The 27,801-nt window shown below is 51.6% G+C and overlaps 12 protein-coding genes across 12 annotated transcripts; 6 read left to right on the top strand and 6 right to left on the bottom strand.

The window, feature by feature from the left end:
• Positions 1-558: 558 nt before the first annotated feature.
• HMPREF1120_07685 (serine/threonine kinase 16) lies at positions 559-2,302 on the bottom strand (the record flags this gene model as incomplete). The annotated part of the gene is made up of 2 exons (XM_009161915.1): positions 559-1,095; positions 1,157-2,302. 2 exons carry the CDS (start codon positions 2,300-2,302, stop codon positions 559-561), a joined length of 1,683 nt encoding a protein of 560 aa, XP_009160163.1.
• Positions 2,303-3,333: 1,031 nt separating this feature from the next.
• HMPREF1120_07684 (polyamine oxidase) lies at positions 3,334-5,750 on the top strand. The gene is made up of 2 exons (XM_009161914.1): positions 3,334-4,005; positions 4,137-5,750. Exons 1-2 carry the CDS (start codon positions 3,618-3,620, stop codon positions 5,387-5,389), a joined length of 1,641 nt encoding a protein of 546 aa, XP_009160162.1. The 5' UTR covers positions 3,334-3,617; the 3' UTR covers positions 5,390-5,750.
• A 16-nt stretch (positions 5,751-5,766) lies between these two features.
• On the bottom strand, positions 5,767-7,005 carry HMPREF1120_07683 (uncharacterized protein; the record flags this gene model as incomplete). The annotated part of the gene is made up of 1 exon (XM_009161913.1): positions 5,767-7,005. One exon carries the CDS (start codon positions 7,003-7,005, stop codon positions 5,767-5,769), a length of 1,239 nt encoding a protein of 412 aa, XP_009160161.1.
• A 1,049-nt stretch (positions 7,006-8,054) lies between these two features.
• HMPREF1120_07682 (glucose 1-dehydrogenase) lies at positions 8,055-9,945 on the top strand. Its single transcript, XM_009161912.1, has 4 exons — positions 8,055-8,573; positions 8,649-9,001; positions 9,195-9,316; positions 9,492-9,945. Exons 1-4 carry the CDS (start codon positions 8,494-8,496, stop codon positions 9,780-9,782), a joined length of 846 nt encoding a protein of 281 aa, XP_009160160.1. The 5' UTR covers positions 8,055-8,493; the 3' UTR covers positions 9,783-9,945.
• A 376-nt stretch (positions 9,946-10,321) lies between these two features.
• HMPREF1120_07681 (uncharacterized protein) lies at positions 10,322-10,819 on the bottom strand (the record flags this gene model as incomplete). The annotated part of the gene is made up of 1 exon (XM_009161911.1): positions 10,322-10,819. The coding sequence occupies one exon, from the start codon at positions 10,817-10,819 to the stop codon at positions 10,322-10,324; it is 498 nt and encodes a 165-aa protein (XP_009160159.1).
• A 447-nt stretch (positions 10,820-11,266) lies between these two features.
• Positions 11,267-13,021, top strand: HMPREF1120_07680 (uncharacterized protein). Its single transcript, XM_009161910.1, has one exon. It carries the CDS (start codon positions 11,685-11,687, stop codon positions 12,564-12,566), a length of 882 nt encoding a protein of 293 aa, XP_009160158.1. The 5' UTR covers positions 11,267-11,684; the 3' UTR covers positions 12,567-13,021.
• Positions 13,022-13,170: 149 nt separating this feature from the next.
• On the top strand, positions 13,171-14,892 carry HMPREF1120_07679 (glc operon protein GlcG). The gene has a single exon (XM_009161909.1). The coding sequence runs from the start codon at positions 13,704-13,706 to the stop codon at positions 14,181-14,183; it is 480 nt and encodes a 159-aa protein (XP_009160157.1). The 5' UTR covers positions 13,171-13,703; the 3' UTR covers positions 14,184-14,892.
• Positions 14,893-15,778: 886 nt separating this feature from the next.
• HMPREF1120_07678 (proline utilization trans-activator) lies at positions 15,779-16,698 on the bottom strand (the record flags this gene model as incomplete). The annotated part of the gene is made up of 2 exons (XM_009161908.1): positions 15,779-16,190; positions 16,250-16,698. The coding sequence occupies 2 exons, from the start codon at positions 16,696-16,698 to the stop codon at positions 15,779-15,781; spliced, it is 861 nt and encodes a 286-aa protein (XP_009160156.1).
• Positions 16,699-17,910: 1,212 nt separating this feature from the next.
• HMPREF1120_07676 (NCS1 family nucleobase:cation symporter-1) lies at positions 17,911-23,876 on the top strand. Its single transcript, XM_009161906.1, has one exon. It carries the CDS (start codon positions 21,986-21,988, stop codon positions 23,663-23,665), a length of 1,680 nt encoding a protein of 559 aa, XP_009160154.1. The 5' UTR covers positions 17,911-21,985; the 3' UTR covers positions 23,666-23,876.
• HMPREF1120_07677 (uncharacterized protein) lies at positions 17,955-21,005 on the bottom strand (the record flags this gene model as incomplete). Its single annotated transcript, XM_009161907.1, has 2 exons — positions 17,955-18,973; positions 19,028-21,005. 2 exons carry the CDS (start codon positions 21,003-21,005, stop codon positions 17,955-17,957), a joined length of 2,997 nt encoding a protein of 998 aa, XP_009160155.1.
• Positions 23,877-24,441: 565 nt separating the features above from the next.
• On the bottom strand, positions 24,442-25,761 carry HMPREF1120_07675 (uncharacterized protein; the record flags this gene model as incomplete). Its single annotated transcript, XM_009161905.1, has 1 exon — positions 24,442-25,761. One exon carries the CDS (start codon positions 25,759-25,761, stop codon positions 24,442-24,444), a length of 1,320 nt encoding a protein of 439 aa, XP_009160153.1.
• Positions 25,762-26,358: 597 nt separating this feature from the next.
• On the top strand, positions 26,359-27,749 carry HMPREF1120_07674 (uncharacterized protein). The gene is made up of 2 exons (XM_009161904.1): positions 26,359-26,940; positions 26,994-27,749. Exons 1-2 carry the CDS (start codon positions 26,516-26,518, stop codon positions 27,286-27,288), a joined length of 720 nt encoding a protein of 239 aa, XP_009160152.1. The 5' UTR covers positions 26,359-26,515; the 3' UTR covers positions 27,289-27,749.
• The last annotated feature ends 52 nt before the right edge of the window (positions 27,750-27,801 follow it).

Genomic DNA, 27,801 nt, shown 5'->3' with positions numbered 1-27,801 from the left:
GAGCCGGCACCGGCACGAAGAGGGAGGGTTGATCGCATGCTGATAGACTTCTTTCTGAGAGAGACACACGCTCAAGTAGCGAGGACGGGTAAGAAGGAGGATTGTGTCCTGGACCACCGAGTGTATAGTTGGGATATTGTTGCAACGGCGAATTGGTAGCAAGTCAAGTAGTAGTTGAGGTTCAAGTTGAGGTTCCGCACCTCAAAATGAATTGGAGGAAAGCGGGCTGCGCTAAGGAGAACTGTACTTGACCGTTTGTGCATTTCTGTGGAGTATACGGCACGAAATGGTAGCTCAGCCTCGCCTTGTCTTTTGCGTTGCCTTGTGCTTCCCGACTCCTGGCACTGGCACCAGGTGGTGCTGCGATTGCATGAAGTCCGAGGCCGACATTTATGAGAAAAGCTTCTGGTTTATTAGGAAAGCTCACATTATTAGGAAAATGCATCTATGCATAGTTATGTATCTGAATAACTCCAATATACCTCCAATCGCTCAAACTCGCTAAATCGAGGACATATACAAGTTTGTAGTATATCGTAAATCAGTCAAGGCTGACGGTCAGTTCCCAAACCCATCACGAATCTGCAAAAAGTTTTGATACCTGTCCCTCGTCCAGCGCCGAGCTCTCTTGCCCCAAATGATCATGGGTACAGTAGTCATGATGAATACAAACGACAAGACCCCAATAGCAATGAACGTGTTCTGAATACCACTAGCATCAAGCCAATAGGACGTGACAAAGGAAAAGATGCACCCGATGGTGTTGTTGATCGTTGCAACGCCCACCATTCCCTCGAGCACCATGTCTGGGTAGGCGTCCATCAGATAGGCCATGCTGAGATCTCCAGCACAGCCCCAGCCAAAGCCGATGAAGCCGAGGCCGACATATGGTGCAGGCCAAGCCCAGCCGTGAGCACTTCCGATGCCAAATATCCAAAGACCTGTTGGGAAAATGCAAGCGCAAGGTAACATGAGCCAAAGGCGTTGTTCGGCTTCCATGACACCGCCGTTTCGCTTGGTCATCCACAAGACGAACTTGTCACTCAGCCAGCCGCCGTACAAACAGCCAATCACTGCTCCAATGAGAGTTGGAATCTAGCGAAACATAAAAGTCAGTTTCTAGGCCCTTGACCGGACTTGGGGATTGCTTGCTTACATTCATGTTGCCGTCCTCAGCATCAGTGTAATACCATGGTGCTTCATACCAAGTATCTTCTTCGACGGTCAAGTAGAATGTCAACCAGGCATCTTGTGCGCCCCATTGCAAGCCAGAGTAGATGACGGCAGGGAAGGTGAAGATGCGAAGTGTATGGAACAGGCGCTGGAAATATTGTTTGAAACCTGTTCCTCGGAGGTTCGGGGCGGGAGTGATGATGGCGATGCGCTGCCAATATGACTTGGGTTTCTCGTCTCTGCCGGTGCCGCGATGCTGTTCCAGGCTGTCAGACGCAAGTGCTCGCTCAGCATCACCGGGAATCTTTTCCTTATCTGCCACGTCCGCTGCCAAACTTGCAGATCTCTCACTGTGGGCCCGGTTGACACCGTCAATGAGATACCTGTCGCCATCATTGACGAGGTACCGTTCACGACGGAAACTAGTCTCCTCCAGGCCGAAGAGGAGAACTAGAAAGGTCACCCCGTTGAAGATGGCACCGAGCCAGCCGATCCATCTCCAACCGAGACTGCTGTCAGCAACGTAGCTGGCAATCAATGGACCTAAGTATGTTCCGATACTGGTGGCCAGCACGTAAACACCGAGGATTGAACCGCGCTGATGTTGAAACCACAGATCCATCAACGACAATTGCACCGTTGCTTCGGCCACCGACTCGGAGGCACCGACGAAGAGTTGGTTCCAGAGAGCATCACTGGTGGACTGACCCTTGGCGAACCAGATACTCCCGGCCACACCAAAAAGCATACCAACAAGATACAAGATTCGCCGTCCGTACAGGTACACTGCAGGGGATGACAGAAGAGTCCAATAACCAATCCCGATGAACAAAATGCCCGCCCCTGTATTGAAAGAGGCATAGCTGATACCCAGCTCGAGGTTTTCGTTATACTGAGCTGCCCCTGCATCGTTTGAAGTGGCCGCCGTCAGAGCGGTCACGTAGCAGACGAGAAAACTGTGCCATAGTTTGTGAGGCAACGACCAGTGAAGAGGATCGTTTGGTGACTCGGTCGGCTGAGGGACCAAGACAAGGTCGCCATGCTTTTTCAACCCAAACTCGGTCGAAAGAGGAGATCCTTCAGCATCAAAAAGGCGGCGCGTGCCCGGGAGCACCTCGTCATAGTCCATGTATATCTACCAGGTATGTTCTCGCAGGGACTGATCTGATCTGCGAGTGGAGGAGCACAAGAAAAACAGGTGGTGAGGTCAGCAGGATCAGCAGGTCATTTATAACGATAGGCGACGACCATACTGTCGTGCGACGTCCTTATCGCATGGTGGCTTGGAGTAGTTGGTGTAGCTGAGGGCTGTGGTATCAAGGCTTGAACACGCGACATTTTGTGTGAAAAGAAAATCCGAAGGAAACCAACCAGAACATGACAAGTCTAAGCCATATGGGGGCATGGTGACAGCGGAAAGAGGAGACGGTCGGCAAAATCGAGCTTATCAGTGGCGGGAAAAAGTCGAGATTGTGGAAAGACGATGCCAGTGTGTGATGGACAACGGATCGTGCGGTGAGTGGGTGGAGGAGGAGGAGGACGGACAAATCTTCTCACAGAACAGAAGCGTGATTGGATTGCAGTGCAGCGAGGGTCAATGGTGCCAGTGGTGAGGATGCACGAGAGGCCGCTAGAGACTTTAGCCTGCTGGTTGACCCCCGTCTCAGTAAGTCCGCCGATGATCCAGTCATCATGATTGACACACTGGCATTGAATGTCATAGTAGTGCGCCAGTTTCCGTGCTACTTAACCAGCCGCTACACAGTTAAGGTGGTATACCGGTACCAGGATCGGTCACTAGGGTAGTGCCATTCGCCTAAAGCTTGAAGTACTGTGAGGGCGTCGTAGCACCTGGTACCTTTAGGTATCCATGCCACTGGAAGTAAGCATCGTCGGCAGCAAGCTTAGCAGCGCTTAACATGACCTTGAACTTGAAGGACTTTGACTAGTGGGATCATCAGTACATTGTACGTGGTACACTGCATTGTACCTAAGCAGTACCTAGGTAGTGCTACACTGTGGTATCATTTGTACAAGTCCGCATATCACAAATACCGTGCACGTGGTCTACCTGCGACAGCTTAGTGCGGACCCGTGGGGGCTCCCTAGGCGATAACCACCTGTCGCCGACTCATCACAGGGTCTTCTAATGCCACCTATCGGCTTCAGATGCGCCCGGGACTCTCGATAAGCAGCTCAGATCTCATCCCTTGACGTGGCCCTTATTAATGCATCCCACTGACCAACGCATGCACTTGCCTCGCCCGATCTAGTGGCCCATTTCCCACTTCATCTCTACCTCGTCTCGCCTTGTCATTCATCTTCCCTCTCTTCTCTCTACACCTCTCACTCGAATCCAGTTGCCGCTATACCTCTCGTTGGTTGCAGGCCCTCAGCTTGCCAGCCCTTACGCCCTGATCTTCCCCTAATCTCGCCACAAGCGAATGTCGACTTGCCAACTCAAAATGGCCCAACATTTCCATATCGCTCACCTTTCTAGTCACAAACCCAAGGAGTCCAGTAGTCCTTCGACCATTCTTCAACTCGCTACCCGGCTGCTCCCTGCCCCTGCCGGACCCAAAGAGTTGGAGGATGGTCGAAACCCGAAAGAACCTGCTGCTGTTGTGAGTCGAGAATATTGGGACACTTCCAGAGATGGAAACCCGAGTGAAAAGAAAGTCATCGTCGTCGGTGCCGGCATCGCCGGTCTTCGTGCAGCTTCCGTCTTGCGAGCCCATGGTGTCCAAGTCGTGGTTCTCGAAGCCCGGCCTGATCGCATCGGCGGACGTATTTACACGAGTAGGAGACCGGGCCAAGCCCCACGAGACATTGGTAAATATTGCCTCGAGCAATACTGACAATCGCCGTAGGCGTTTGAGATGAAGTCGTTAAGAGCGCTCATTGTTCGGCCACGACATTGTGGATTGTTTTATCCCGTCGTCATTTTACTCACACTCTCATAGGCGCCGCCTGGATGCACGAAACCGCAAACAACAAGCTCGTCCGCCTGATTGGCCAGCTCAAGATTGAGCACTACTATGACGACGGCACTCCCTTGTATTTTACCAAAGACGGTCGTCTTGGTTCTCAGTTCAAAGCCAAAAAGGTCGCCGACGAGTTCGCCGATTACTGTGAATGGTACTACGAAGAGAACCCCGACGCCGATGACAAACCTGCTTTGACCTTTATCAAAGAATGGTTGAGCACTCACCCCCTCGTCACCGAAGATGAACGTCTCTGGGCACCGCAAGCCGCACGTGAGGTCGAAGCCTGGATCGGGACCAGTCTCGAACAAGCTTCCTCCAAGTACCTGGCCTATTTTGCCACTGAACGAAATCTTTATATGAAGGGTGGCTACGATAGTATCGTGGAGTGGGCTGCCTCAACTCTTCGTGATGCGGGTGTCACTCGTCTGGGCCACGAAGTGACCAACATTGAGTGGAATGACGATCACAAACCATGTGTCGTCCATACCACTACCGAAGACGGCCAAGACCCGGTCTTCACTGCTGATGCGGTTGTCTGCACTCTCCCTCTGGGAGTTTTGAAACATCAGCTTGTCGAGTTCAGCCCGGCTCTCCCCAAACAATTGTCTTTGGGCATTGAGAAGCTTGGCTATGGTGCTCTCGGCAAGATCTTCGTCGAGTTCGAATCCGTTTTCTGGCCAAAAGACCACGACCAGTTCATCTATTACCCGGAACCAACCGACGAACCGATTGACGAGAACTCAATTCTCTCCTACATGACCGTCACCAGTAACAACTGGATCATGAATGACGCCAAAGAATTATCTGTTCAGATTGTCGAACCTTTAACTCAACGCATTGAGGCCATGACGTCTCACGAGGAGATATACGCATTTTTCGAACCGCTTTTCAAACTGTTCCGTACCGAACCCTACAAAAAGCTTCCGCGAGTTGTGAATCTGGAAACGACACACTGGACGCAGGATCGCTTTGCTGGATTCGGTACCTACACCGCCGACAAGACAGGCAATGAACCTGGCATTTGGATGGAAGCGATGGAGAACAACAAGGGGAGCAAGCTGCAGTTTGCCGGAGAACACTGCACGCTGACTGGAAATGGATGTGTGCATGGTGCTTTTGCCACCGGTGAAACTGCTGCCATCAACCTTTTGGGTGTCATGGGGGTTCCCTACAATGGAGGAGACCTCTACAGCAGACGTCCATCCAGGAGGACACCACCCAGACATTAGACGGTGGACCGTGAGGTCGACTTGCGGATTTTCGCCGCCTTACTGGGGAGGTAATCTTCCATGCTGGTTGACGACAGTCGCAAGTGCTGGACTGAAATATGTCGGCACTGTGCCTTCCTTGCCCCACGCGAATTAACAAATTGCCGGTCGTTCATTTTCAACCTCGAACAACATTCATTTGACATCAGATTGCAAATTGCTGCACGTGTATGCTGGTTTTCCAGACGGCCTTGTCGAGACTATCAACATTTCTGTTTCTGTGACTCCGAGGCCAATGTTCTGAAGTTTTTCCAATGCTCTTTTGCGAGCTTTGCCATAGTTACCTGATAGTATAAGTATTCAATCAGCTGCTTTTTACTGGTCTTGCTCGATTTGCTTCAGCAGCCCGTATTTGTTTTAACCACGTTGTATTGGGTTTTGTCCGTTAGGTTGGCGACTTGACTGAGTGGCATTAGTTGAAACACGCGTCCCTTACATCTTTCCTGGACCATGCCTTCAGCTAGACGGATATTGTCCAAGGGAAACCCTTCGTCACGCAGACTCTGGTAGTATGCCGCTATCAATTGTTTTGCGATGTTATTGACGTCGTAAGGTCGCCCCGGGTTTGGCGATTGACGAATCACCCAGACCAAAGATAATGGCGGATCTCCTTTTTCCAGACCTGGCTGAACGTGGGGACTGATGATTTTGTCGACGGTATTGATGTTGCTAGTGGTGGTGGTGACGGCGGTAGGTGTGGTGATGGTGGTGGTGGTGGTGTTGTCGTTGGTCGTGTTGATGGCGGTCTGCTCCGGCACCAACATCAACGCCAATCCACCCGTACTAGTATGGATCTTGGACCGTTCACGCGCATAATCCCGACTTATCTGGTCGTCGCCGTGGTCGGGCGGTTCGGTTTCGAATAGAGTGAATGGAACAGTTCGGAGAGTTCTTTGCTGCTGCTGCTGCTGCTGCCGTTGTTGGTGATTGTGGTGGTAGTGGTGGTGCTGTGATATAACAGGAGAAGTAGCAGAAGGAATAGTGTCGACTCCGTTGCCGTTATCGCCACCACCTACGCCGACTCCGACTCCTCGGTCGCCGTAGCCGGCTCCCTCGTTGTCATCGTCGTCAAGCAGTCCAGACGCAGCATCCGCCTCACTCACAGCTAGGACCATGGTATGCAGGACCTCGGAGAGATCTTGGCGTCGGTTCTGCGGTCGGATGTAGATGTATTGGAGATAAGGGATTGCAGAATTGAACTCCGATTTTTCGGGTGATAGTAGTGGGTTATTTCTCTTCGCCCTTGGCGGTACAGGCAAAACCGAAAAATGAGCCGCCCCAATCGCCTCCCCCGTCTCCTCGTCTCTGATTCCCACGATCCTATACGGCGCCAACCCGACTCGGTCGCCGCGCGCCTGGGCGGCCAGACGCTCGACGATTAGATCGGACCGTTCGCGCTCGGCGCGCCGCGGGAACATGGCTGTGTATAGTGGGTCGTAGAACTGTGCAAAATCGGTCGTGGATACGAGTTCGATCAGTCCGATGTTGGGCAGTGCGGTTTTGGTGAGGCGGGAAATGGGTGTGCGGCTGAGTGTGTCGATGTCGATTGGGATGCCATTGCCGGTGGTGGATAGCATGGTGGATAGGGTGGGTGAGAGTTTGGACGAGAATATTGATGATGGTGGTGATGGTGGCATCGGAGAGTGAGATTGAGATTGAAGTTGAGATTGGACGGCGGAGAAGTTGAAGATGGTAAAGACGAGGAAGAAGAGCCTGGTGGTGCTTGTGGTGGTGATGAGTATATGCCGTTAGAGCTGCTGGAGGTGGACATGGTTGGTACCGTACGTGGGAGAGTGAGTGGTATCACAGCACCACTCTTCTGGCGCACACTGGAGGGAGAAGATTGGGTGCTGGTGATGGAGGTGCTTTTTCGGGTTAACCTCCTTGGAGTATATATCGGTATAGGTGATAGGGCTATACTCGCATAGCCTTGCATAAGAAGTACTGTGGAAACCTTGTTCATCTCAGTTGGCTTCAACTCAACTTTGATCTGAGATATTGGTAGATAGTGATTTTCTTTCTGAAGTACCTGGGTAGGGTCTGGCTTGTCTGTGCAAGAACGTGCGAGCTTGTTAGCATGCTTCATCCAGCTTTATCGATCGTCCTCTTCATCGTGCCTTTCGAATTGGTCGTGATTTGGCTATGGCTAATAAACTTGAATCCGAAATGTTTATTCCTAATGCATTGGCAGTGGTCGAGGAAAATGGGTGGCCGCTTAGGTAATCAGAGGCTGTATTAGATCGGGAGCAGCATACGGCTGATTCAGTGCAATTATGTAGCAGTAAAACTACCAGAAGCGCAATTCTACTCAAGTTGTGCACAACAATACCTTGTAGTCGCACAAACTGCTGTTAGGTGTTCTTCCAGCATCTGCTCAGACGTTATACAAAGGCTGATCCCTGAGTTGACTGCCATACAAAGTGTCGTTACAGTACATCTCTCAGTACCTCACCCCTGACTACAATGTTGCACAGTACTTGTTTGACAACCACCCAATGTCCCTACGTTCTAGGGTCTTTCGTCAACCGAGGCTGTTCCCCTGATCCCCCACGGGGTCGTTTCTGGGGAGTGATCAGCTACAAAGACCTTGACGAGGGACTTGCATCAGACCTTGTGGAGATACTTGTGGAGATACTTGTGGAGATATCTGCCCAGTTTTGTCCGAGGGGGATCTACGTACTACAACGTTGTATGGTTACCCGGCTTCTGAAGCCGGGCCTGCCCTGTAGCTCTCCCCTAGGTGGCCGAGGCCTCGGGCTGTTACTACTAACATATCTCTTAATCCCCTATTGGACAACCGTTCCTAACAACAATCAAACCGTGGTGGCTTTGAGGCTGAAGAGGGAAAGATGTTTAACCCCTCACAACTTGAACCCGGAAATGCTTCTCCGGGAGGAGAGAAACGTCCGAGGTCGGAACCCTTTCATGGTCTATAACGGTCAGCTGGGTCAAAGACTCCGAGCCGAGAGTAAGTCCATAAATTAGCTACGGTAACACCCCTTTCTGCACATTGGATCAAGCCTCGTCTTCGTGGAAAATACTAAGCACCAACACCTCCTCCCAACATGGCCGAAGAATACGCATATATCACGGGCGGTGCATCGGGCATCGGCCGAGAAGTGGCAAGGATGCTGGTGAAGAACAAGTATGGCAGACCGTCAAGCATGACCATTTTTCCCACTGGGCCCGTTGAATAAAATAGCGCCTAACAACGTACCAGCATCAAAGTCTTCATCACCGACCGAGACATCGACGGTGCCCAGAAGCTCGTTGACGAGCTGAACAAGGAATCCCAAGTTGCACGATGCGCCCATGTTGATGCGGCCAGCTGGAATTCGCAAGCCAAAGCGTTCAGCCAGGCCGTGGCGGACTTCGGCCGCATCGACTATGTCTACCCGGTTGCCGGCATTGGCGAGCGGCCGTGGATCCCCAACGATCCTTCGCTTTCAGGTTTCGAGGCCCCTGACCTGACGGTTTTGAATGTGGACTTGATTGGAGTCCTGTACACCATAGCCCTGGCTGTCCAGCAGTTCAGAAAACAGGTGCCCGGGAAGCATGGGTTCAGAGGCAAAAGTAGGTGCAATCTTGCAATTCTCTTACCCTCCGACAGCTGCTGTTACAGCCGGATTCGGAGAAGCCAAACTGACCGCGGCCAAAAAATTGACCACGGAAAAATGAAACAGCCATCCAAGAAAATAAAGGCCGTCAGTGCTTCCACGGTGTATGGTTCAGGGCTAACATGTGCTGTCTCCTTGACGCGACTTAGTCGGTTGTGTCGCTAGTGTCTGCGGCTTCTACTGTGTGCCAACATTGCCGATCTACACGGCTGCGAAACATGCAGTCAAAGGTCTAGTCCAGAGCTATGGCCGATATTTGCCAGAAGAGAAGGTGAGTGATATGTCTGTATGCCATTGAAGTTACGGCATACTACAACCCATTGTTTGCCCCATCGATCCCCATTTGTGCGATAGAGCACATCGTCCTCATTGTCAAGTCCATCAAGAACAGGATGTGTGGGCGTGATACTGACCAGAGGTGCCCTGTGTGTTTGTTATCGTACCAGATCACCTGCAACGCCGTATGTCCCAACGTGGTCAGAACCAACATTTCGTCCGGCGCATTCTACGACACTCTGGAAAAGGAGGGAGTGTTGACGCCAATGCACGGAGTCGTCGAGACTTTCGAGAAATTGCTTGGTGCCACCGACACCTCGGGCGAATGCTTCGAAGTCGGTCCGAACTATAACACTCAGGGGGCAGTGCCGAGGAAGGTAGCCGAACCGCTGGACAAGGAGAGTGCAAGGGTGGTCGAGCTGCTTTATCAACGAGGTCATTCTCTCCATCAGCCACGTTAAGGCACGGGCAGGTTGCAGTGATATGCAGATTGTATGAGATCAGAGGGTTGAACGTCTTTTCCATGTTAATGCCATCACATTCAGGCAGATCCGCCTCCAGACATCATGTATATTTTGATTCATGAAGCTTCTCCAACTCCAAGTCCTTGCTTCAAGCACCAGATCCTTTTGTTCTGTCAAGACTGTGGCATTGCAGAGTCGAGACGCTTCTGTGAGCGACCACTTTGGTATTGCCTTGGGGCGACGAGTCGGTGACCACAACAGTTCCAATCTAAAGCTCCAAAAGTAGAACCAAGTCTCTCCCAATACGGTAGGACCACAAGCCCAGGCAACCTCGCTTTCCCTGACATGACTTCTCATCTGCTACGATATGATTTCACTTCCATTTCGTCGCATCATTATGCATTACTATCTCTTTCAAGGCACCATGGCCGGCCATTGCTATCCCTGAAGAATTCCCATTGTTTCATGCCCACAGAGTCATTATTGTGTTGTTACATTCCCAACTCCAAAGGACCCAAACCCAAACTTGGTTTTTCTCACCTACTACAATATTCATCACCATCTCCATACCCTTTAGACTCGGCACTGATCTCCAACAGCGCCTCATCGATTTCCGACTTCTGGCGCGCCCACACATACCACGGCATGGCCAAGTACGTCAGCGCGACCGCGACGTACATGAGCCCCAGTAAGGGATCCTTGTGGACGATATGGACCCGGAACCCGTTCCACCATCCACTCTCGAAAATTGCCCAGTCGGACGACTCAACGGCGCCCAACCACAAGAGAGAAAAGGCGCCGATGAGCAGTGGAGTGAAAAAGGTTGATGCAGCCACTTCCAGCTGCCACACAGTCAGTTGCGCAGCCTGCCAGATGACAAGCAGCATGATCGGGGCCTCGAGGATCTCGACAAGCCGAGCACCCATGGCGGGTTCGAGGAAGGGCACTCTGATCGAGCCGAATAGGAAGCCCGTCATGAAGACGAGCAGGAAGTAGAGGATGGATAGACTTAGTGCTTCTCTTAGCACCGTCATTTTGATTGCTTGGGTTTTAAACAATAGGTAATGTGGATTGCTTTTGGTTTTTGGTTTTGCTTTTTCTAAACGGGGAAACACAAACATTGAAAACTGAGGTGAGGCAAACTGTTATATCATTCAAACCTTGACTGCCAGTGGCTTGTGAAAGGGCAGATTGCCTCGGTACGATCAAAGTCAGCTGTATCTGTCGTCTGTTCACAGCATGGGGCATGAAAATGGCTCAGCCGTGAAGCCTCACGCTCGTGTTTGTCAATAATACGATATGAGAGACCGAAAATCTCGCGTGCCTGGATTCAGCGTTGGAGAAAAGGCTCGGGCAGCGGGTCCCCTCGGAGTGTTACAGACTTGGGCAGGTTCCGATTGGCCTGCAAGGAACGTCGCGGAACCTTTCCCAGGTCTTGGTATCATACGATGGTCGACCGGATCAAGCAACGGAACATCACACTTGAAAATCGGATTCAAGAAGGCCGCTACTCGCGACAACTAGTCGTATTCTTGCTTTCCTTTCTGCAGACCATGTGACCACATTCTGGATCTGGCGCCGGGATCCGTCCGGTCTCTGGAAGTGCCATGATGGAGCGAGCTGCCACCACTGTAAGAAATGGATGATGCCGGTGGGTTCCTTGCTTTTGCTCTACCTTGCCTCGTTCAATTTGACGGTGCTCGCATGCGCCCCACGGCTTGATTGGCCACACCGAGGTCTTGATCTGCTTTGCTTTGCGGAGAATGCCGACAAGGTCATGTTCAAAGCATCGCATTTGCTACATCAAACGCACATTCACCGCCATTTATTGTAACAGTACTCATTGAACACAACATCAATATCACACATACTTTTCAGAACACAATAATCAATCTCAAAATGGCAGACACCACGCTGGACAGCAACCTGATCGGCAGGATGCTCCACGTGAATTGCAACCAACACCACTGCGGCGACAAACATAGCCAACCACGACCGCAACCACCGTCAATATCCAACCCGATCAACGGCAACGTCCCAGCTCCAGAGTATCTACACTGCGGATTCTGGCCACGGCCACTGACCCCAGCCGACGTGGACGAAGAGAGCCACGACCCGCGCGGCCTTCATGACCACCACAATCTAGGCATGGGAAGAAGTCGACCCACAACCTCGACTACATCTTTAAGACCGGATGTGCCAGTGCCAGTGCCCAACAATACTGCTGCTGGTTCTCTTGAGCCGCGATCATCAGAAGTCGACGAGGATGATTTTGATGATTCTGACGACGAAGATGACCACGAAATTATACACAAACCCGTCGATGAACATCACTCTGTTGTGACGGATCAGTTCTCCAAGGCTGTGGATTCGTGGCGATCGCTTCTGCGGGAGGAACGGGAGGGGGACTCGGGATTACCAGCAGCAACAACAACAACTAAAAAGCCATATTCGATCATGCGACTGTTTGCCAGACAGACTGCCAACGATAGCAAAAACGAGGAGTCGAAGGGATCAGAATGCGGCGGCGCAACTACCGAGTCCGCCAGGCAAAGTCTTTTCGATCAGGAAATTGCCGCCGAGTGTCGCGCTCGCAGCGAGATCATGGAGTATATTGATGCCTTGGTCGACAAGGGTGACTACGAGGACGCTTATGCTTGTATTTGGCCGCTGGAGGAGTATCGTCGCAACGGGTGGGCCGAGGAAATGATTTTTGCGTTTCCAAAGGAGTGTTGGGAGTTTGTGGATATGGTGCGTGCTAGGGAGCAGCAGGCGAAGTAGGAAAACAAAAGGGGAGAATACGGGAATGGGACTGTAATTGTCCTGCGGAGCGTAGCGGAGTAAGTTTATATGTACATTACAAGCCGCCTACCTTAAGTGCTAGGAATGTAATTCGTAATTAATAATACTGTGCCTTTTGTTCAATGCGAAAGGAAATATAGAGTTGAACCTTCGTCAGCACTTCCAGTATTAGGGCCGACTGAATTGAAGTCGACATTGACCCAGACAGATCTGGTGGTGCCCCTCCTTGGGTTCAGGTTTTTGTCCATGATACGCCCCGTCACACCCGTCCAAAAAGACCCAGCCTCGCCGGTGTACCAGTAACACTGGCAAAAGCAATAGAGGTCAGGCTGGTTTTCTGTCTTCTGAGCACCTCGAACTGCACTGGCAGTGGTTCAGTAGTACCATTGTACAATAAAATAAAGTCGCTGTGCTGAGCGCCCAGTGGCCGGATTACATAAGCAGACTCGTCGTCACGTCTTGGACCTCGGCATCCGTCGGTCTCATCGTATCATTGGCTCGTCCATCGGCGAGCAATCCGTCGCTGACGTTGCCGGTGTCTTTCCGTTTCCCCGCGAAATATTCTCCTGGTGTTCGTTCAAGCTGTAAATTGTACACGGTATTGATGAATGTGATTGCTGTGCGAGAGACTGGACATTGTCAGTAAGCCCTTCTGCCAGTGTACAACTAAGATAGAAATAGAAACACAACATTTCCGCCAACTGAGGGCCAACTCCACTTCTACACGGCTCATTATTTACCCCATCTTTGAACCGCCGATCACTGCAATCGATATATTACTCCCTCATCCTGCAAGTGTCTGAGTCCCGAGTGCCAGTGTCGATAGAGAGAGAGACACCGAACGCCGCTGCTATTTTTTTTCACACTGGTGATTTCGCTCCATACCTAAGCAGCCCGTGGTGTTGTTGTTACTTTTGTTGAGGCCTCCGAGAGCCTACAACGCGTAACACGTCGATTCTCTCCCAGCCTCACTTTCTTTCGTTCCGAGCCGGCTATTGTGCTCGGAGTATACTATACTACAACTCGCCCACGAACGAAAGCACGTACGATACGACACGACATACCAGCATCCAACGAACCCAACACCAACCAACCCTCTCTAGATTTCACGAAAAAATGGCAGCGATCCACCGTCCCGCCCACCTCACCCACCACGCCGCCAAACTCGCCTCATCCGCATGTCTCAAAAAATCCCAAGAAATCGGGATCCCCATGAACATAGCGATCGTGGACGCCTCCTTGTATCTCCTCCACTTTGAGCGCATGCCCGGCGCGAAACTGACATCCGTCGACATCGCCATCAACAAGGCCTTTACTGCCGCGGGCCACAAGGCCCCGACCTCAGTTTACAAGGAGAACGTGTGGCCTGGCGGTCCCGCATTCGGATTGAACAATAGCAATAACGGCAGGTTTATGTATGTCGCGGGTGGGATTCCGATCGTTGTTGACGGCGAGGTTGTGGGTGCTATCGGATGTAGTACGGGCACACCGGCGCAGGATACGGAGGTTGCGCAGGCTGGTGTGGATGCTGTGAATGAATATGTCAAGCAGCTGCAGCAACAGGGACAGGGTCACAAGTTGAAGGCTAAGTTGTGATAATGTGATACTAGTATACTGGACCATACTGTATGAGTCGAGTCTGCCCAAGGTTGTGTCTGGGCGAAACAAAAAAAAATATTACCGTATATGAGAGTCAACCTGACCAAGAGGAGGAAATTTGGGTGTTTCCCTTTTTGGTGTGTGACTTGAGTATCTAGTCTTCGGGAGTATATTTTGGAAACGAGGCCCTTGGGTTTTTGGACTCGACGGGCTATCCTGTCAACGTGGGCCATGTCGGCATGACCAACGACGCAGGATATGATAGTAGGACGGTATCGTGGTTTTCTGCCTGCAAGATGACAGGAAAATATATTCCCATATCGAAGAGCCGAGTGAGAAGAGCCTTTGCTGGCGGTTTGATGCGGACTGCCTATGGCGGCGAATTGATTGAGGTTATTATCATAATGTGCGATTTGATCGTTTCCAGGCAGAGTCTGAGTTTGCATGCCTCTGCCTGCGAAATGGTATTTGACGTGTTTCTTTGGCGCCAACAGCGGTGTTGCTAATACCGATACGGGACTGTTTTGAAGTGTGTCCGAGATCGATATAAATGGGCGTGAGATCGCGCACCACGCCATCTCCGGCTCAGGAACAGCCCACCTAACCCTCTCCGTGTTGCTCAATGCCATATGTACAGTAGTCTGCATCATCTGTGTTTCATGTGAAGGCTGCCGCTGCCTTGTATACAGTATTGCCTGTAACCGCATTGTGGGTTGCTAGGATGTGCGGCAGTTCTGCAATCAGTTCACAGTGAAACTTGGGCTGGCGGGCTGTTACTCTGGGTAGCGCAGTCCTGAGGGTATTGCGGTCGAGCCTGAATGGCTCTGTTGTTGTAGCTGAGGAATTCGCCAGTCCCTATGCTCACGATTATGGATCCATCCTCCACATCTCTGGAGAGGGGCCACTTTGGAGGTCCTTCAATTATGTTAGTGATGGCCAAAAGGTCACCAAAAGAATGGCTGACTTACGGCAAACGACAAATTGGGTGTAGAGAAATCAATATCGACAGGTAGTGTCATTGGGTTCTGCATTGCGGCCTGGAGAGCTTGTAAATTGCTATCAAGCAAGCGGAGTAATTTGCCGAATGAAATCGCTGGCGCATTTCCAGCTGCAATTTGATGGCCGAGTAGCTGCAGCGTCGTATCCAGCGCCGAATGATCCTTCGCGGTGAAGGCGAAGTTGTTTTTGGATGACATTTCGTGGTAGGGTGACAACGATAAGGCCCTGGCTATGTAGAGCGTTATGGCTGCAGTAAACGCAAAGCTGGCGGTAAAGTATGCATAGGTCGCTGGAACAAGGTTAGACCCAGCTAGCTTGGGGTTTGGAAGAACATACAGAACGCGCCCTGATTGCGCAACCATTGGAGTATCGTGGCAACTTCCCTCGCAGAGTAAACAGATGATGTATATAAGCCGTGAAGCCTGCTTTGTGAAGTATTAATTTGTGGATCGACGTCGGTTGTGGACGGCTTTCTGTTCTTGGTATGCGCATGAAACCAGTCGTTATAGGCATTGACCAGAGCGGGTCGAAGGAGGACAAGAATAGACTTTTCAGGCGTCAGACAGGAGCTTAAACCATTGGGAGTGGACATTTCAAACCTGATGGTAGATCAAATACAAATGTGCATTCACACGGTTGATATTTGCCCGCGAGCCATCCCATGCTTGGACCATTTTCATGCTTACAGGGAGCTCGTTCTCAAAACAAAGGAGCGCTTGATGAAACTCGCATATCTTGTCCAAGTGTTGCTGCGAAAGTGGACGGCTAAGTTCGAAATCAAAGAGAGAAATGTGTGAGTAAGGGTTGATGGCGGTTCCGGCGTAGCCGTATAATGACGAATAGGCCTGGCTTCGCAGGCGCATGAGTTCGAGGTGGATATTCGATTCCTCTGCGTCAAAGAACTCTGACAATGCTTCCCCAGAGAGGCGACTGGAGTCCGCGTAGTCGACCGTAATTTCATCGTCAAGAACGCCCCAGGGCCGACCGGATGTGCTTGTAGTCAAGCTAAGCACATTGAAGTCAGCTTGCAAACATAATCATAGCCTAATGCTGGAAGTACCCACAGATCCTGGTAGTAGACTGTCCAATACAGCCTCTTCTGGTGCTCCAATTCAACAGGGGATAGACTCGATCTCTCCGACGGGAAGTCAAAGGGACTTCTATGCAAGTCCAGTGACAATGCTGCCCGCATACTAACTCCAACGTACATGTAGGCCGTATTGACCCGGTTCATAGAAAAGGCATAAAGTGCCAGAAGGCACAAGGTCTCGATGTACTGCACATCCGGATTTTCCGCGACTTGCTGAAGAAGGCTTACCGACTGATAGTAATATTCTGCTCCTGGTGGGTCAGGAGTGACCAGTGAGGCTGACACCGCAGGCCCCAACGGATCTTGAGGATCAACGTGAGTCTCTTTGTCGCTGCTGTAAAGCTCTCCCAGGGCTACGAGGGCAAGCCAATGACATAGCCATCCTTGGTCCCTGCTCTGCGGCGAGTCGGGCGACTGGTGCATTTGTGCCACTTTGGCACGAATGTCCCTCCGCCGAAAGTAGTGTTGTTGATGTCCGATAGCAGATTCGAGAACCTGGATTAGGTGGAGACTGTGATTATATGGCGGGAGACGGATTTTCACTGGTTTCGGAGCTCTGGCACTGACCGGTGGGCGCGAGACGACGGTATCGATTGAGATCTCCAGAGCAGTGTCTGTAAGGTCGAAAGACGGGTGGCCCCATGCCGTCCAAGACGGATCAAAAGAATTTCCATCTTGGGCTATTAGTTCTGATCTTTGCATTGCAATCCAGGCAACGAATTGCTCGACAAAGGTTTGACAGGAAGGGCTGGCGCGGTAGGTCGGTCGCCGCCGTTGACCATCCTGGCTGTTGTTCGAACGTGCCGAGCTGAAGTCTTTCTCTGGGCGACGATAGCTACCACTCAATTGTGGGCTCACAACGGTTGCCGCGGTCTCGCTGGGGAGAGACGACAACGACGGGGTTTCCGGAAAAGAGCTTGGTGTAGTGATTGGATACTGCTGCTGATTCGTTGAAGCCCTGTGCCTTCTGGACAGTGGGAATACACATGGTGAAGAGGCAAGAGCACAGTTGCGGCATGGTACACCTGTAGCACAACGATTAGTGCTCAGTTGCTGGCACTATCGACCCTGTAAGTCTGTGTCCCTACCACCCAAGCATTTTATTCTCTTAGCATGGCATCGAGTGCACCTGCAACCATTAGAGAAGCGAACCAAAGCAAGTGATACAGCCACAATCTCTGAGGCCGCAACAATGGTTTAGTACATACGCTTGCTTCCTTCGTGGCGCGTAGTATACCGGTTCACGATCCGAGGTTATGGCAGGGGCGGTTAGCGGCGGTTCAAGTAGTTGTCCAAGTGCTGATGAAGCGTGTGAATGCCACATCATCACACCGGCGGCAGCAAACACGCAGGCTTATATCCCCAGCCTCCGACCCCAGTTGAGATCTCACAGGCCATATGGCCGACTTGGAACGAAAGATCGTACAGTAGTGCAGTGGAAGGGTTCTGCGGGGGAGGAAAATGGCAAAGATAAGGTACGAGCCCACAACTTGAATGTGGAGGCGGGTCTGGGCCGAGGCGCTGAGTAATCGATTACCAATCACGCAGTTATCTCTACGGTGGAGTACTGTGTCGACAATGATAGTTAGTATATCGCATTTTGCATGTTGAAGTTGTGCTTCAAGTTCATTATCTCAAATTTTCAGTCCAAGTCATTAGTACTATACTTGCTGCCTTAGCTAAGCACTCCCGTACTGCTCTATCACACTCCTTGGCTTCACATATACTCCCACGGGCGTGTGTTCAAGCTTATAGCCAAAAGCCTTCGGTCCACCATACTCCAGCCCTCTCGGGGTGTCTGTCCACCGTGGAGAGCACGCCAAACCAAGCACGGTCACCATCAGCCCATAGCGATACTCTGGCACGCCTAGTGCAAGACCAGACTGAGTATCAAGCACCGAAATGAGATCAGGGACAGTCGCAATGTAGGTCTCCTTGCCGTCGTCACTGATATGCTTTGCGTAGATGTTTTCATTCTTGAACGGGATCTTCAACACTCCTCCTTCAGCGACTGCCGGGCTGTCATGGCCGCCTTCCTCTTCATCCTCTTGAATCTGTTTGATGGTGATTTCTCCATATGAATGTCCCTTGAAGAGCCTGCGTTCGACCTCTACAATCTTGCCTCTGAAAAGAACCTTGGCGGTTGTGGGACCACCCACGGCATCGATGATTTGTTCTGCCACGGTATGGACAGTGTTCTCTTGCTGTGCGCGTGCCACCGTTCTGCCGATCCGCCAGGCCAAAGACACGGTATTCAGCACCCCGTAATCCCTTACCCGTTTTGCTGTTGTTGGTCTAGCTGCCATGCCGACACGGGAGCCCATTTCAGAGCAGGCTGCACGCAACGCACGGTCGACTATCTCGTCGTCTGGGGATTTGGTCATGATGATCGTCTTTCCATCACCTGAGGCGATGGCGCATGGAGTCAACTGCCCAGGTTCATAGACTGCCAAGGTGGTTTGCCAGTACGTCGGATATGCTCGACCCATCCAGTCGCCATCAATAATGGGCCGGTCAAAAGCATGAGACGATCCTATCAGCATAGGTTCAAGACCATTGGCACCGCCAATTTCCAACCCCATAAGGGCGTCGAAAGACTTATGGCCAAAATATTCCATCAAGTCTGCCACAGCATGGGAGCACTCTGCCGAGTTCAATCGTTCAATCGACACGGCGGGCGAACCCATCATGCCGCTCCCTATCAATCGTCAGCTCCGCAGTCACACAATAGGGTGCATCCTCTCGAACTCACAGTATATCAATGAGTCATCAGGAAGCGATGAGCTGTCAATGATCCGAACAGTATGGCCTGCTCGAATTTGGTCGCGGAGCTTAAGAAACTCGGCTTTGGGCGATCCACCTCCCGCACATCCCAGGATATAACATCCGTCCCTGATCCATTCGAGGTCTTTCTCTGAAAGGAACCACTCATCAATGCCCGTCTTGGCGTTGCGTGTGATCTTTGGTCGATAGGCGTCAAAGTCGAAGCGCGTTTGTTTCTCCGTATTCGACACCGCGGCCGGCTTGGACACGTTCTCGGTGAAGGAGTCGTCGTTGTTGTCATCTTCGTCCCCAAGGCTCTTGCTGTCAGAAATGTAGCCGGTGGAGAGGTCTCCAACGGCCTTCACGATGATCCGGATCTGGCCGGACACATAAGGGATTGGTAAGGTCTCCATGTCCACCACGGAGACAGTGTCAGGGTTTGCTCCCGCAGCAACTGCATTCGCAATAGCTTGGGATTTAGCATGTTCCAAGGCCTCGGTAACCGTCATATCGTCAGTCACATAGATGGTGTCGACAGTTCCGCAAACACGAGAGATGGCGGCTCCCACGGCGTTGGCCACCGAATGGAACTTCGGCACAATGACTTCAGTAACGCCATCCAGCTCTGACGGGCATACAATGGATCCTCCACCGACCAGAAGGACTGGAAGTGGTGCCGGCGTCAGCTTTAATCTATCGATCACGTTCTCAAGCATCTTCTTGATTCGAGCTTGTGTCCGACTGATCAGTTCAGGACTTAGGTCTGAGACTTTGCTGGGGTCTCCAATCTCTTCCCCGTTCGCCACCGCGATATCCGTGGCTGTTAGGACATCGCCTCCGAAGACCTTTGCTTTGGTAGTGAGTTGATATCCAACCGAGTCCGGGCCGACTATCACGTCGGAACCGTGCTCACGGACGATGGAGCCACCACCGAGACCGATGGACTCGAGATGAGGCATAGGGAAGTTCATTGTGACACCGGCAACAGTGACATAGGCACTTGCTGCTCGCGGAAAGCCTGATGGGAGGAGGACGCCGCAATCAGTCGTCGTCCCCCCAACATCGGCAACGATTGTGGATACTCGTTCCTCGTTCTTTCGTCCCGATTGAGCAAGACCAAGGTATGCAGCACCTCTCATGGAATTTGTGGGCCCCGACGAGAAGGTTTTGATGGGTAGACCTGCGGCAGAGACAGAATCGATCACTGTGCCGTCATTCTGAGAAATGAATAACGAACAATCCAGTCCCAGACGTCTCATGGCTGCTCGGAAGCCCCGAATGGTGCGCCTAGCAAACTTGAGAATGGAAGCGTTCAAGATTGAGGCGTTCTCCCTTTCCAGCAGACCGATGTTCGAAACCTCGCATGAGCAGACAATGTCCACACCTGGCAAACGTTCTTGCATGATTTTCCGAACATGGTGTTCTTGCTCGAAATGTTTGTCAATCGGAGAGAAGATGCCCGAAATCACCACCGCATCGATGCCAAGTTCTTTGATCTTGTCGCATTCTCTGATGATCTGCTCCTCGACGATCGGTGCCTCTTGAGAGCCATCAATATGGAGGCCTCCATCAGCAAATCCACAGTAGCCTTTCAGGAGCTGAGCGAGGTCGGGCGGGAAGTCCGAAAAAGGTGGGATATCCTTTGTGAAACTCTTCGACAATCTGATAACTGCAACCTTGGAAAGCCGCCGCGTGTCTCGTTCAATGACAGCATTCAAGAAATGAGTCGTGCCAATGATCAGACAGGCGATCTCTGATGCGCGTTCTTTTCCAAGTTGAGCCAGCACGTTACCGACCGCTGTCTCGATGCCATCCGTCACATTCGGCCCTGTCGTCGGCGTTTTATGGAAAGCGAGCACTCCCCGATTCTCTTGGTCGACGGCATCCAAGTCGAGGATGACTGCGTCAGTGTTAGTGCCGCCAACGTCGACGCCGATTCTGAGAGACCTTGTCCGGATTGAACCCATGATGTCGACTGAAAACTGCACCGATACCTGGGAATATCCTATGTCCGTCCAAGGCTAAGAAATTCGATTGTATTATTTTATACTCGCCTCTGTCCAGATGAAGAACCTGGCCGAGTTGCCCGATAGGATGTGTAACGTGAATGCATATTGACCGGCGCTAGGTGTTTGGAACCCACAATTTCGGGGTAATCGAGAACGGAGCCATAGAGCGTCGAGCATGGCAATCAGAACCACGAGATACCGGCTTTGCACCACACTCGGATCGTGTGCACTATCCAATTTTGGGCAGCCGCATGTTTCTCTTACGGATTCGAACCTGAAATAAAGCCTGTGCCTCGGGTAAGTTTACATAATATTTTCCGCTTACCGTCCCCACAGATAGGTCAAGATAGGCTTTGACGGTCAAACCGGTTATTATGATTGGCCAGATTGATATGAGATAGGTTTTCCGGGACTGGAAGAGCGGGTCTGTTCGGTCTTGAACATTTAATTGGACCCCGGGGCTCTTGGATAGGCACCCATCGTTAACTCCACCCGCTGCTGAACTCCAGACGTACCACGCGACCGGGTTCGACAGTGGTAAGGGGCTAGAAGGCTGTCTTCTCACCGAAGCAACCTCCTCCTGCCTGGCCAGCCTATCATTGTCGTTCTATGCATCTGGCCTTGTACCGCTTCGGGCGCTCCAAGTCAGCAGTCCCTCACAGATATCCTTCCAGCCCTTCTCCACGCCACCGCACAGTGGATCATCTGGTGACTGGTATCTTCGTACACCTTACAACTCGAGAAGATAGAGGTACCTTGTTATCTTGCACATCTTCCTACATTTACAGAAGCGCTCGTCCGCGTCGCTGGAGGCAGGCGCTCGAATTCTTCTCTTCAGCTGTTTCGAAGAACGGCTGCCTCTTTCTCTCTCTCTTTGAGCAGAAATAGTCTATGCTTGAGCAATTATTCTGATTCACAACCCTCCCTTTTGCCGCAAGATGTCGTTCACAAGGCGACTTCGCGAGTTCAACCCGCGCTCGTTCCAAATCCGACTGCCTGGAGAATCCTCTGTGTGGATCAATGATGATATCCGCCCGTTGCCCCCTTCTCGTCGCCTCTGGGACACGATGGCATACATCTCCTTCTGGGCCATCAACCAAATCGCCCTGAGTAACTGGCAGCTTGGTGCCTCTCTGATCGCAGTTGGGCTGTCGGTCTGGCAGACCATGATTGCTGTCATAATTGGAAAATGCATAATAGCAGGAGTGGCCCTCTGCAACGGAGCCATCGGAGCGAAATGGCATATCGGGTTTCCAGTGCTTTCGCGCAGTATCTGGGGTGTTTACGGGGCATACATCATCATCGTTCAACGTATCGTTCTGTCCCTGACCTGGTTTGCGGTTCAATCGTGGACAGGAGGACTCTGTGTCTCGGCGGTTTTGAGCTCGATATTTTCTTCGTACCACCACATGGAAAACACACTCCCTGCTTCCGCCAACACGACAACGAAGAACTTTGTTGGGTGGGTTGTATACAACATCATCACGATCCCCATCCTCTACATACCGCCTGAAAAAACCCGACGGCTACTCTACGTCATGAATGGCATTTCCTTCGCCACACTCGTCTCGATCATGATCTACGTTCTTTCCGCGGCACATGGTGCTGGGCCGTTGCTGTCTGCTCCTGCTACCGCCAAATCTGGAAGCGCACTAGGCTGGGCTATTGTACAAGGTATTACTACTGTCATTGGTGGTATCGCTGTGGGCCTTACGAATCAGGCGGATTATTCACGGTTCGCTCGACGACCCGGAGATCAGATCTTTGGGCAATGGTTCTCGATCATCACACTGGGCACGATATTGCCGCTGTTCGGGTGTTTGACGGGTTCCGCATCCATGAAACTGTACGGCGAGGCCTACTGGAACCCGCCGGACCTTTTACTGCGATGGCTGGACAACGACTATAACGCCAAGTCCCGAGCCGGTGCCTTTTTCGGCGGAGTTGGACTTGTGATCTGCCAACTGGCCATCAACACAATTGACAACGCTTTCTCAGCTGGCATGGACATGTCAGGCTTCGTCCCCAAGTACTTCAACATTCGCCGTGGAGCCTACTTTGCCCTCATCCTTTCCATCGCCATGTGTCCGTGGGAACTGCTTGCCTCGGCCGGGACGTTTATCAGCGTCATGTCGGCATACTCGGTCTTCTTGGGCCCCATGTGCGGCATTCAGATCTGCGACTACTTCTTCGTCCGGCGACGACTGGTCAAGCTCACCGATCTGTACAGCCCGTCCAAGTCCGGCCTCTACTATTACTTCAAGGGGTTCAACCCGCGCGCCTTTGTCGCCTGGGTGTGTGGCTGGGCACCGCAGTTGCCGGGATTCGTTGCCAACGTCAATACCACCGTTACCGTTCCCGAGGCCAGCATGGAGATGTACTATCTCGCATTCCCGCTGGGTCTCGCCATCAGCTTCACCGTCTATTATGTCTTGAACCGCGTCTTCCCGCCTCCTGGAATCGGCGAGTACGATGACGTCGATTACTATGGCACATTCAGTCCTGACGAGGCAGCCAAGCTGGGAGTGGCGATTGTGGAAGTGTCCACTGGTGAGGAAGATCTGACTATGGAGAAAGGCCACATGAATCAGTATGTCACTGCAGAGAAACAGGGTTAAGTTAGATAAGCAAGAGGAATTGAGATTGGAAAGGGAGAAAGGTGGATAGTTTAGGTAGTTGTTGTGATGACGATCGTGCCAATGTTTTTACATATACTAGAGTTTACGAATATCATTTGTGCAATGTGGTCGAATTTGCCTAATGTCCTACGCATGCCCGCTTTTGTCAAATATAATGTAACTGGCCGAAATAAATACCTTGCTTTTCCCGCGCAAAGGCAGACTCCTTTCTGCCTCGAATCCGACCGGACCAGTCTCTAAATACAGGCGGAAATCAGACTCAGGCATATGAAAAACAGCATACTAATAGATAACTATCGAGGTACGTAAAATAGTTTGCAAGTATACATACATGAACAAATGTGTATACTATTATACTATGCAAGAATGGTCGGTGACGATCCCATCATTTTGCATTTGTATAAAAAAACATGGATAGGCATCATTCTTTTAGAGTCCACATAGTAAAACAAGGGAAAATTCCAACACGGCACACAGTTCCACAGTAGCGTAGTATATATCAATGATGTTGAAAGAACACATCCTTGGCAGTTCATCTAGATTTGCCATATTGACTAGGTACTAACGCACGACCCAGCGCGCTGACTCTGACTGTCCAGGTCAACGTCCAACTGTCACAGTGGCTGCAGCCACTGTCCTTACCGCTACACCACCACGACAAGACTCCAAAAAAGGATGAAGTGAGTATTAGTGTTCGAGCAGAATCGGCCAATTGGCGTCTATAACCGGGATACCAACTCTCCGGAAAATCAGACTCAAGCCTTCTGCTGCTGTTGCTGCTGCTGCTCCTTTTCCTGCTCCTCCTGTTTCGCAATCTCAACGGCGGGCAACAAGTCCTTCAAAAACCGCCAGCGACCCTTTTCCTTCCACCCCTTCTGTTTCCAATCGTTAGCCCGCCCATTGGGGAAATACGTGTCAATGACATCCGCCATGGTGATGTCATGGGCCGCGATGACGAGGACATTGTCAGCGCCGTCAAAGGGTTGTAGATTTCTGATTGTTTTGCGGGCCTCGTCAATGTCGACGGCGAGGGTCTGACCGTCCTCGGTCTGGGAGATTGTGAAAAACGGTGTCGTCTTCGGGTCGGCATGGTATGCGGACATGTGGGCTTGGTAGTGGGCTGGAATATGCCTGTGGGTCGGATGGACGGATTCGAATAAATGGCCGGGACAGAAACATAGGTGGGAGGCGGCGATATTGGGCCCTTTACTAGTACCGCCGGTGCTACCATTGTTCGTTTCGGCGGCGACCGTGACGGTCTCGTCGGATTTGAACTCAGACTTGGTGTTGTGCTGGAGTTTTGGAAGTTCAATCTCGTCAGGAAGAGGAGCGTATTTGTGCGGACGGAGCTGCGAGCCGTGGTGGAACGAGTCGCCGCCCATGAGGATATATGTTGACGGACTGCTCCCAGTGGCGGCGGCGGTGCGGGCCAGAGCAACCATATGTCCGACCGCGTGGCCTGGGGCGGACAAGAAATACAAACTTCCATCGCCGAAATAGTCGAGGGCTTTGAATCCGCCGATCTCGAGCGTCGAGTCGCTGAAGTCCAGTTCGGTCACTTTGCGGTCGGCGAATTCGCGCGACAGGACCGGCGACGTTGGTTTTTCTGGGTAGCCAGGGGCAAAGGCCTCTTTGACCCCAGGGCCGACGATGAGGTCGGTCGTTTCTGGGAATAGACTTGGACGACCGATGTGGTCCCAGTGTGGGTGGCTCCAGACCACGGCATCAATGGTGTCCAACGACACGCCATTTTCCTCGAGGATCTCAGAGACGTATTTCTTGATTTCGATTTTGGATCCCCATCCGTGGACAACTTCGACTAGGAAGGGCGCGAGGTCCTGTTCCCAGTTCTTAGGGGGTCCTAGATCGAAAAGGAGTCTTGTTGTCTTCCCGGTTGACCTGTCGGTGTGGGTGATGAAGAAGGAGTAGGCGTTGGCCGTGAACGTTTCGAACCCTTTGATATCGGGCCCGAAGAAATAAGATGATGGAGCGTCTGAGATCAGGAAGCTGGTGTCGATGATTGAGACGTCCACGGTCGAGGTGGACTCTGGGATGTCGAGATGTGGGGCTGCCATTGATGGGTGCTAGTACTGATACCTTGCAATAATCGTGATGCTAGTAATAGTAGTATGTTTCGTCTCTTGGTCAGTCAATAGGGTAGGTATCCTATACCACTAGAGGGGGTATATGGAGTGTCTGGTGATACTATGCTGGTTCCAGTCGCTTGATTTATATTTGCATCATTCATTGACCATGAGCAGAGATTAATTACTCAGCAGATGATGGGGCTTCAAAAGTACCGGACACCACGGGTCAACCTTGTTTGTAAGACTATTGCTTGAACACTTCCTGTTTGTTGGCTGTTCTATTTCAATGGCTGGCCTGATGGAATCATCGAGAAATGCAGGGTAGACTTTCTGATTAGTAGAGGAGAATTTGATGCTGGTGATCACAACTGTCAACGTTATTTCAAAGCAGGTCCAAGTCGAACGCGGGCTGTCCCGAACCTGGCGGAGGCCAATCATCAACTGACGCCTGACATTGCGTTCGGATATACCGAGTGATGACTCTCGGAAGTACCGACGGATTATGTAAGGTGCATCTGCTCACCCGGGTATCCAAAAGGGGCATAAGTGTTTGCATCATCTTGGCATGTTTACAATACTACCCAACAACATTGGCCCTTCCAATGCGCAACTTGCTGCGTGTCGGCGACGCCAGTGGGATGCATGCGCAGCAAACACTGGCACCATTCTACCTGCATTTACTGTATGGTCAATGTCGCGCCAGTGAAATGAATCACCCGACCAGAGTCTGTAACACAAATTCATGCTACTCAATGCGCCGGCCTTGACCAGATCAAATCACGCGCCAACCCAAATAACACAACTCATGGCAGGACGAGGATCTGCTTCGCCATCCCCGGCCCCAGAAGCCCCAGTCGCAGCGACACCCGGACCTCGCGCAGCAGCACTACAAAAGGTATTTGCGGGGGCTTTGTCGTCGTCCATCAAAGCCAATTCATACGCCAACTTCAGCTCATGTTTCCCAACGCCGGCCAAGTATTGCCCAACCGCTCTTGAAGGAGTCTGGCGGCAGCTAAACGCGCGGTTGGAGGAGGAATGCACGCGCGACTTTGAGAAAATCTTGGAGGAGAGACGTGTGGTCGAGGGGTTAAATCAATGGGATGGCATGATAGAAGAAGCACGGAGAAGGAAGAACCGCGCAGTGGAGGGCGATGTCCCGGATCGACCGTAAGTGCAATCGCTGCCCCAGCCCGTCGATTGTGTCAGCTAACCGGGATCAGACTGCACACACTTTCCGCATATGAACTATACACAGCGAACCTCACCCCATATCTACAGCAGGCGACACAGGAGCTGGAGGGCAAGCTACAATCAACACAGGACGACAACGCTAAGCTGATGACAACAATTGAGCAACAACGCGCCGAATTGGAACAGCTGTTAAATGGGCTGGAAATGGCTATCAAGGACATCGAAGGCGCCGTCCAAGCCCTGCCTACTGCTGACCAAGGTGGTGTTGAAGGATTGAGGAATCATGTGTGGGAAATAGAACAAGAACTTTCTGCACACAGGTAGTCCAGCACGGGCTGAAAGACTGCGCTTTACCGGACGGAGACGGCGAGATGTGTTCTAATATTAGCGTTGGCGTTGCGAAGGTTGGGTTACTTCGGCTGAAGGCATGGACATCGGAGGTCTTGAATGTTGCATTTTCAGGTATCACAGACCCGGGGTGTGGTCTTGGACGTACAGTATCTGACTCGGCGGCGTATACCATCTATACCATCTCGGCGCCAAAGTAGTGTCACCAAGGCCAGTGCATCCTCAGAGAGGTGCTGACGGCGGGTCTGCACACATATGGCAGCTGTAATGAGACACAGGCAAAAGATATCGAAGCCATAAGACGTTACTTGAGTTACCACATAAATATTGCTTGCACGGCCAAGTACATGACGATGTGCACATTGCCTGCGCAGGATAACCTAGGAAGGGGGGATAGAGATGTCCAGTATGTACTATGTACTGCAGGTGTATTCGGGGAACAAGGCTGGCCAGTCGCAGTGGTCTGCCGTGCCAAGACGCCTACAAGGC

Source organism: Exophiala dermatitidis, assembly GCF_000230625.1.
Source record: "Exophiala dermatitidis NIH/UT8656 unplaced genomic scaffold supercont1.6, whole genome shotgun sequence".
Classification (NCBI taxonomy): domain Eukaryota; kingdom Fungi; phylum Ascomycota; class Eurotiomycetes; order Chaetothyriales; family Herpotrichiellaceae; genus Exophiala; species Exophiala dermatitidis.
This window is presented reverse-complemented; position numbering and strand designations above follow the sequence as displayed.